Source organism: Calliphora vicina, chromosome 2 (assembly GCF_958450345.1).
Source record: "Calliphora vicina chromosome 2, idCalVici1.1, whole genome shotgun sequence".
NCBI classification, from domain to species: Eukaryota; Metazoa; Arthropoda; class Insecta; order Diptera; family Calliphoridae; genus Calliphora; species Calliphora vicina.
This window is the reverse complement of record NC_088781.1, coordinates 42619973-42630320: the sequence shown is the minus strand read 5'-3', so window position 1 is coordinate 42630320 and position 10348 is coordinate 42619973. Positions and strand designations below refer to the sequence as shown.

Here is a 10348-nt window from a genome sequence, read left to right as displayed (position 1 = left end):
TTTTCAATTTCCCGACCTTTTTTGATTCCCGGGAATCGGGAAATTTTTTTCTACATTCCCGGGTACCCGGCTATTCCCGAAATATAAAATGATACTGTAAATTAGGAATATTATAGCCAATTTTCATATAAAAACTAGTGTTATAATTATTAAATATCAGAGCTTCCAATTAATTAATAAAATTTGAGCTTAATTCACTAAAATCTTAATCCGTAATTAAAGAATGTCAGCCTTTCATTCCATAAATCCATTCCTAATATTTAATTTTTTAGATTCATTCCAAAGCCTTTGTTTAAACTAAATTAATTTTAAAGTTAATTAATAACAGAATTTATTCAAACTTTTAATGATTAAATTTTTATTAAATCAACTCATAAAAAAAAAATTATTGAAAAAATTGTCTTAAGCCTTTTTGTACTAGATTTGAATTGAAGAACAATTTAATCATTTAATAAATTTTTTAAGCTACATATTTTGTTATGGATTTGAAGAAGAAATTTAAAGAAATTAGAATTTACTCAATAAGAAATGAATTCTATAAATAATTGCCCAATTCACAATTGGTGTTGTAGCGTTGTATGTCGTAATTTTTTTATTAATGTTTTGTTTTTGTTGCGAAAAATTTGTTTGAAAAATATTTACGATATACAACGCTACAGCACTACAACATCAATTGTGCATTGGGCAAATGAATTGACATTTTGAATTTTCATACGAAAAATCCGAAAAATCATAAGTTGTATCATTGTTTATTCTTACTTTTAAAATGTAAACTGTCGAACAAAGAGAAGTTTTTGTTCTTACGATGCTGAATAACATTTTTTCGATACGAAGTAGTAACATTTTAGAGAATATGTCAGAGAAATGTAACATCCAATTGCTGGCAGGGTACTTAAAAATATAAATATGTATGTATGAGTGTGAGTGTAAATGTGTTGGTGTATTTGTATATGTATTTGTATTTGTATGTATGTATATGTTTTAGTAAATATTGTATACGAGTATAGTAGTTATTTTGTTGTTTAAACATTTCAAGTTTTATTTTCATTTCTGTTATTTTTCTTTCATTTTTTTTTTTTTTTGGTATTTTTTCTATATTATTTTTGTTTTGTTGCTGTTGTTGGTCGGTTGTTATTGTTGTTATATTCAGTTTATATACATTTATACATTCATCCATCCCTACATACATACATACATATGTACTTACATACAAAAATATCTAAATACAAATAAACAAACCCTGAGTTGTGTTGAGCTGCGTTAGATTTGTATGTGTACTTGTGTACTTGTATTTATTTTGTACATGTATTTAATATGAATGTATTTGTGTGTGTGTGTGTGTTTACGTGTGTTCATGTGTTTAGTTGGAAGAACTCTGTGAATGAAGGCAAATGTTTGTTTAGCTTCGTTTATTCGTTTGTTTTTGTTTGTTTGGTTTATATTTGTTTTGTTTCTTTGTAAAAATAAAAATGTTAAAATAAAACAGAGAAAAAACAACAACAAAATAAATATAAAAATATAAAATAATTCTAAACAAGAGAATTTTGTAGTTGGTTGGTTGGTTGGTTGTATGGATGGTTAGATGGCTGTATGTATGATGAATCTACTTTTATGCGATTTTACTACTATTCGAATACTACTTGTACAACAATGCCATCATTGTATTTAAGTTTTGTTTTATTCTTCTTATTTTTTTTTTCTACTTTCTTCTTTTTCTCCTCAAAACTATTGTGGCAAATTATTTTGTTTTTTTTTTCTAAGTTTCTGCTCTACGTCCTCTCTGTATTTTCAAAATTACAACAATACTACAAATTTGAAATGAATGTGATTTTCGTTTTAATTTCATTTTTTATTTGTTTGATCAGTATGGAAACTGGGTACAGAAACAACATGTTCAAATAAACATTTTAACTAAATGAATGAATATACATGCATCGTAAGTTGTTAAAGACAAATGGAAAATAGTTAGATTTTCTTGCAGTTGAAGATCAAACTGCAAGGTTTGTGGGTGGAAGAAACTGTTCTCTGTTTTGCCGAGTGCAAAATACAGATATTTTAATTTAATTAATAACAATAAATAATAACAGAGTCCCATACTCTTAATAAGGCATAGACGAAACTAAAATATTCAGCAATATTTAATATTTAATTGAAATATTACGCATACGATCCGACCTAATAGTCCAATTAATGTTGTTTGAGATTTAAATTATTATGTGGCCATCGGGTGGTATGAGTCATATTTAATATTAAATTTAATTAAATATTACTTATACCACATTACTCATACATTTTTCGAAACGAATCTAAAATATCTGAGAAATATTATATCAACCTCTCTTTTTATTTAATTTATATTTGTTTACAACCAATAAAAAGCCTGATTGAGAAACACGACCGGGAAAAAATTTTAAATTTTTGTATGAAAAACACTCAAAAATTATTTGAAAACTGAGTGATTATCATACAAAAATTTTAAAATAGCCCTGCAGGGAATGGCAATAGTGACCGCAGTCAATGTAATCATCTATTGGCATTATTATGTGGCTTGTCATTGAAAATCCACTAGTAGATGGTAGCACTTCTGACTGGGTAGTAGGGTAATCGAATTATTCGATTTTTCTCTTGTTCGAATAAAACGATCACACGTTTAAAATTAATCGAATTATTCGAATAATTTAAATTTTTTTTAAAAAGAAAATAATGAAGTTTTGATGTCGGTTTTTTAATATTTTATTTTTAAAGAAAAACAAAAAATAACGTTAAATTTAACAACTCAAGTGTTGATAATGTTAAAAAACATTCGAAAATAAAGTCCATCATTAAATTTTCAACAGAAATATTCTGATCAGATTAACTCCCCAACAATCTGCAAAACAATTGACTAGCAAACCCTTTAGATTCCGTTTTGGAGCTATGTTTTAAAAAATTTAAGCTAGTTGGACATGATCCTAAATTCAAATACAATATAAACGTACTAAGAACTTTTTTAAGTCGTTCATTAATTCGGGTTTTAAATTGAGTAACTAATTCTTTAGTAAATTAATTATTCACTATTTCTAAATTATTTATAACATATTGTATTATACATCAAGCTCTATCAACGTTGCCGAATCTTTGCTTAATAAAGTGGTCTTGGGGAATTACACAATAAAGGGAATCTGTCCAAAGTTTGATATCATTGTCAGTGAACGTGGCTAATTTGATGTCAGGCAGTGCATGATTGACGCATGTTAGACAAAGATGTTCAACGATGTTCAAAATCATGTATAAGACGAACTCCATGCTTTTTTTGCAACAAAACGTTAGTTTGCAATATTTGTGTTTATCATTCGATTTATTAAATATTTTGCAACACTTACGTACGCGGTAAGATCATGGCCTTCATCTATTTCATTGTAATCGTTATAAATGTCATCCTCAATATCACTTTCGACGACCGTTTCAAAATCACATTCTCCATCACATTCAACACCACTTTAATCTAAGTTAAAATTTTGATTATTAATTGCGATTCTTCTAATATTTCGCCAGCTAAATAACAAATATTTTATTCCGTACCTTTTATTTTCATTGATTCAAGTCCTATGTTAAAAATTTTGAAAGATATGTTTTTAGAATTGTAACTTCTTGCAGTAATATTTATATATTTATAGAAGGAGCTATCGGAACACTCATCTACATTGATCTAAAGTCCCTTTGTCTTTAGTTATTTGTCGAATTTCAGAAATAATACAATTTTTGTGAGTCATTATTACTTATTTAAATTTGAAATTACGAAAAATTTTAAGCAATTTAATAAATTTAAATATATATGAACATTTATTCGTTTTATTCAATTATTCCACATAAAATTGTTCGAATTATTCGTTATTCGTAAATCAACATTTTTAAATTCGAATAATTATTCGTAAGAAATTGTTCGATTAATCGAACGATCATTAGTCTTATGAATACCCTACTGGGTAGTTAATAATGAAAAAAAAACTATAGACGCTTTCGTTGACAATGTCACCAGAAATATACAGGAACTGTAGTCTCTAAAATATCTATACTCCCGCTTTAAGGAAAGTTGTCGACATTTTAACTATAACATAGATTACATATGGTGCTAGGCTGACTAGAGTGAGTTTTTTCCGCATAGAGTGTTTTTATACCCTTCACCATGAGTGACAAGGGTATAAAAGTATAAGTTCGTCATCCCATTTGTAATTTCTATATAAATTCTCGATCGTTATAGATTGCGGAGTCGATATAGCCATGTCCGTCTGTCCGTCTGTATGTTGAAATCAACTTTCCGTAGCCCCCAACTAACTTACATACACGATTCCTACATCAATATGTCTGCTATAGAACTGCTTCGGTTGCTATTCGAGAAAATCGAATCACAAATGACTGAGATATAAGGAAAAACCCTGGACAACCTCGATTACTATAGACAATATGGATATCTAATTATAGATATTTCAAAGACCTTTGCAACGATATATGACGCCATAGTAAGTCGGACCCACAATGAGCAAAATCGGCAAAATATTTTTTAACACAAATTAAAACAAAAAAAAATTATCAAAAAATAATTGAAAAATTTTGAAAAGAAAATTAAAAAATAAATTTTAAAACTTTTGAAAAGAAATTTAAAAAAGTTCTTTTTTTAAATTTGATTTACCTAAAAATATATAAATTTGAAAGTATATTTTAATTTGGCTTAAGTTCATCTATATATATAAAAGAGTAACGTTACTGACTGACTGACTGACTGACTGACTGATTCATCATCCCACAGCCCAAACGACTGAAGCTAGAATCATGAAATTTTAACTGTGGGTTCCTACCTCCCCAAAACGATCCACTAAGAAGGGATTTTTGGAAATTCGAACGTTTAGGGGGTAAAAAAGGGTAAAAACGGGTAAATCCGGTAATCTTATATCTTCAAAACTAATAAAGATACAAAAAACCTTGAAATTGTCTGTTACTACATTTAAAAAATAAGCTTACAGGTGTTTCGTACTTTTTCAAAATTCGAACCTTTTAGGGGAGAAAACGGGTAAAAACTGTATTTTGGTACTTTTTTGGCACCCTATGTATCTTTTAAACCAATAAACATAGAAACTAAATTTAAATCGTATTCTTTACTTATCAAAAAATAAAAAATATAAGTTTGGTACTTTTTGGAAATTCGAACCCTTAAGGGATAAAAATTGTGTTTATTTTTGGTACTTTTTCATAAAATATGTTTTTCTATAATTTGACATAGACATTCGAATATTTTACTATGAGCTTCCACCACGATACAGAAAATTATTTTAATAATATTTTACCACCGCAATGGGGATAAAAAAGGTACCATAAAGGGGATAAAATCGGGAAAATACATTTTATTGCAAATTATTAAGCCGATTTTGATAATTTTTTTAACATTGGTTCCTGGATTCATACAAAAATTAACTAACAGGTTGTTATTTGGAACTTGAGTGCCATGGTGTATTTTAGGCCAAATCTGGGTAAACAGTTTGGTACTTTTTTGAAAACATATTTATTATTGGGAACATTAACACAGATTTTAATCGATTGAGACATGTCTGTAGCGTAAACAACTTTTGCAAAATGGAATATTTTTAAATTTCAAACTTGAGGGGTGTTCAAGGAGGAAAAGGGAAATTGGTACTTTTCTCCTAATGGTACCTTTCTAATATTTCATTTAAATTATTTCACTTATCGACATTAAAGTTAGATAATATGTATCTGAGTGAAGTTAGTGTTAGAAATAAGGGATTATATTTAGGTACCAAAATGTGAGAACTGAACTATAGGTACTTTTTCATTCTTCTAATGGTACTTTTTGAATTTTATATTACAATGGACTTAGAAACATGAAATTAAGCATATATGGTCCTAAGTGAGTGTGAATTCTAGGGGGAGACTATTTGGTACTTTTTCTTTATTCGAATGGTACTTTTTGTAATTTCTTCACCAATGAACCTAGAAACATGAAATAAAGCTTATATGGAACCAAGTGAGTGGGAAACTACTTGTATATATGGTCCTAGTGAGTGAAAATTCAAGGGGATACTTCATGTACTTTTTCATTAATCTAATGGTACTTCTTTGAAATCTCTATAACAATGGACTTATAAACATGAAATTAAACATATATGGTCCTAAGTGAGTTAGGATTCTAGGGGTAGACTTTTTGGTACTATTTCTTTATTCGAAAAAATTTAAATCGCAGCTACGGAAAAACTGTAAGAGGTATTGACATAATTTTTTCATATTTTTATTCCCCATTTTGATCTCAATAAATCCCAATGTGATGATCAAAAATTCTGAAATCTGTTTAACAAAATTTTTAAAAATTTGAAAATGGAGATTCGAAACTGCCGTTAAAAAATATTTTTTTTTGGCCATACCTGCGAATAGGTTAACGGTATCCTACGAAGACAAAAACTCATATACCAGTAAATACGGATATATTTTAAATAAAAATTAGCTTTTATTTAAATTTTTCTCGAAATATGAGAAATTCCATATATTGAAAAATTTGACCTTTCACCTTCACGATTTAAGGGTTGACGTTTTCCAATTTTAGTAAAACTTTCAGACTATATTTAAAATTACATGGACTATAATATTCTGAATAGCTTTTACTTAAAAATCATAAGTAAGGCTCATTCGCCAAAATATGGCCAAAAAATTAGTTTTTCTCGAAAATCGATCAATTTAAATCGCAGGTACGGAAAAACTATAGGAGGTATTGACATAATTTTTTCACATTTTTATTCCCTATTATGTTGACAATAAATTCCCAAGTGATGATCAAAAAATTCTGAAATTTGTTTAACAAAATTTTGAAAAATTTGAAATTGGAGTTTTGAAACTGCCGTTAAAAAAATTTATTTTTTTTTGTCATACCTGGGAATAGGTTAACGGTATCCTACGAAGACAAAAACTCATATACAAGTAAATATGGAAATATTTTAAGTAAAAATAAGCTCTTATTTTAATATTTCTCAAAATATGTTAATTTTGTTCCTACGTTTCTTGTTCTAGTGGCCTGAGACACATTAATGGCCTGTCGATTTTTTAATAACTTTAACATTTTTTATCCAATTTTTGTGTTTTATGTCTTATTAGAACGACAATTACGTACATATATCGATTATTTTAAATTAAATTGCAAAAGTAATTATTTAATGGCAAAACTTTTATAAAAACTGAAAAAATTGCATTTTTTCCCCTTGGAAATGCACCACAAAACTAAATCGCAAGTCGGCACGGGTTGCAATCATGATAGAAAGACAAAATTTCATATTTAACTATAGTTTTATATATATAAAACAATTAGAGGGTATGCGTTCCGAAACTCCAAAAAAAAATTTGTTGGGTCACTCTAATGTATATCCCCAAATTTTGCTCCAAATATGTTTTATATATACAAAATTCATGTCACCAAATTTTGTTATGATCGGTTCATAATTAGTCATAGCTCCCATATAGACCCGTTTCCAAAAATCACTTTAACGTACATAAATCTCTTAACAATTTTGGTATACACACAAAATTCAACATAAATAACTTCCATATAGACATAAATCACACGACCTAATTTCATTTTGATTGGCCCATAATTTGATCATAGCTCCCATATAAGGCCCACTTCCGAAAATCAGTCAAGAATATAAATTATTGATATTTTAAAACAAAGAAGTTTTTGCACATTTACTTAGTGTAGGGTATTATATGGTCGGGCTTGACCGACCATACTTTTTTACTTGTCTATAATTATACTTTTGTGGAATCATTAGGGAGAGTTTTCAATTGTAAGTCTTGTTACGTAAAAAAACAGAAATATCTAAAATAAAAATTTTAAAATACGAATGAATAGCGATGAAGAAATACTATAAAAATACGAGGTCCGTGACTTTTAGAATGAAACACAGCTGTTTGTATAAAAAATAATTTTATTTTTCAACCTAGTCTCCTTTGAGCTCTACACACTTTGTCCAACGTTTCTACAAATTGTTTAATCCTTCCAAAAAATAAGATTCGTAGATGTCATCAAAATAGGTATTTTTTGGGAGATGTTTTCAACGTTGGAGTCAAATCTCTTTCTGCCGAGCCATTTCTATAGGTTTGGAAACAAGAAATAGTGACTCGGATTTAAATTCGGAGAACAGGGTGAATGAGGGACCAATTCGTAGACTAATTCATGAATTTTTGCCATTGAAACTGCATATTTGTGCACTCTTGCTTTGTCTTGGTGAAAAAGAACTTTTTTCGTGGACAAATACGGTTATTTTTTTTCAAATATTCATTAAATTGACCCAATTAGTTGCCATAATATTAGCAATTGATTGTTTCACCCTTTTGTGGATTATACTGCGCGCATTCCAAAAAACGGTCGTCATTACTTCATTGGCTAATAAACCCACCTTATCCTTCTTCTGCAGTTTGTTCTCTGGTGAGTTGTGGTGGTTCCACAGTTACGAAACGGCGCAAAAACTCGTCAAAAACCTCGTGTGACACTCCTTGGAAGTTGTCATACGATTGCGTTTGTGGTCAACTGTGATCAAACATCATCTTGCGGAAAGCTACTCATACCCAAATGATCATTCAAAATTTAAACCACTGGACCACGTGAGGCTTCCACAATCTATCACAACACAATATCGTGATTTTTTTTCAATTATTTCAGGTGTATAGTCCTCAACTGGGCGTATTGAACGTCAAAAACCTCGTGTGATAAAAACCTAAGTGGTGAGAATCATAGAGAATAGACATAGAGTGGAAACTGTCCTGTCAAAGACCTAACTCAGTTGTCAAAAACCTTAGTGGTGAGAATGTATTAGTAGAAAAAATTATGTGAAAATAAAAACAACACTTGTATGTGTGATTATTTTGAGTAATTTTTTTGTTTGAGTTTTTTTCTAGTTTCCGCTCTATGTTTCTCTATGCTCGTATGTGTGAAGATTTTGAGTATTTTTTAGTTTGAGTCATTTTTTTCGATGACTTTTACTAAACCTAAAATTTTTGTAATCAACCTGTAGTCAAATTCTAAAACTAATTCGCCTTGACTTGTATTTTTATTTTGTCATTTACAATTCTTAAAATTAAATAATTTTCGGTTAATAAATTTTATATGTATGTATTTAAAACCAATTTTTTTCAAATCATTGAAAAATGCAAAGAGTTAAACCCGAATGGTCTAAATCGTACATAATACGGCCGCGCAATCATCTACAGTCCCATGTGCTTCTCTACGAGAAATCTCGTTTTAGGACTTCATATGAAAATGAGGTAAGTTCTCCGTCTACAAATAAAGTTATTGCATTTCAAAAAAAATCCCCCAAAACAGCGTTGTCCTGCACCCATGAATTTACTTATCGGTTGGGAATATTCACGCCAGTGGCTCAAGGAGAGGGATGAATTTGTGAGGGCTCGTTTTAACAGCATTAAACCGAAACGTATTAAAAATGATTATCAAACCTGGCTGGAGAAACGTAAACCGCGGATAAATGAAAGTTGTAGACCGCAAGGTGTTAAAAAGTTGCTAATTACAACAAAAGGAGTTAAAAATGCTGGTGCTATAAAGGAAAGTTAGGATTTTGATACAATATAATAGTATTTTATAGCCAAACATTTTTTTCAATATGATTTCTGTATCAAATTTGTTGTCCCAATATACTATTTTACATAAAAAATGTTGTGTCTTAATATTTTTTTTAAAATTTTTTAGAAAAAATTTTACTAGAAAATATTTTGTCTCAAAGGATTTGCAGTAGAAAATCTTTTATCTCACTGGATTTTCTATAGAACATCGTTTGTGCCAATAGGTAAATAAATTTACAACAAATTTTAAGTCCCAATTGATTTTCTATAGAAAATCTATCTAATTCGATTTTCTTCTATCTCAATATAAATTCTTCTGCCCAATAGAAAATGTATTGTCTCAATAGGTTTTCTATAGAAAATGTATTGTCTCAATAGGTTTTCTATAGAAAATGTATTGTCTCAATTGGTTTTCTATAGAAAATGTATTGTCTCAATAGGTTTTCTATAGAAAATGTATTGTCCCAATAAATTTTCTATAGAAAATGAATTGTCCCAATAAATTTTCTATAGAAAATGAATTGTCCCAATAAATTTTCTATAGAAAATGAATTGTCCCAATAAATTTTCTATAGAAAATGAATTGTCCCAATAAATTTTCTATAGAAAATGAATTGTCCCAATAAATTTTCTATAGAAAATGAATTGTTCCAATAAATTTTCTATAGAAAATTAATTGTCCCAATAAATTTTCTATAGAAAATTAATTGTCCCAATAGATTTTCTATAGAAAATTAAT

General features: G+C 28.8%; 1 protein-coding gene across 1 annotated transcript; it reads left to right on the top strand.

Moving 5' to 3' along the window:
• The first annotated feature begins 9066 nt into the window (after positions 1-9066).
• Positions 9067-9676, top strand: LOC135952526 (uncharacterized). Its single transcript, XM_065502526.1, has 2 exons — positions 9067-9297; positions 9356-9676. The coding sequence occupies exons 1-2, from the start codon at positions 9181-9183 to the stop codon at positions 9599-9601; spliced, it is 363 nt and encodes a 120-aa protein (XP_065358598.1). The 5' UTR covers positions 9067-9180; the 3' UTR covers positions 9602-9676.
• The last annotated feature ends 672 nt before the right edge of the window (positions 9677-10348 follow it).

Coding starts and splice junctions, on each gene's coding strand:
- LOC135952526 (XM_065502526.1), top strand. CDS start 9,181: ATGCAAAGAGTTAAACCCGAATGGTCTAAATCGTACATAATACGGCCG. Junction 9,298..9,355: donor GGACTTCATATGAAAATGAG/GTAAGTTCTCCG, acceptor CCCCCAAAACAG/CGTTGTCCTGCACCCATGAA.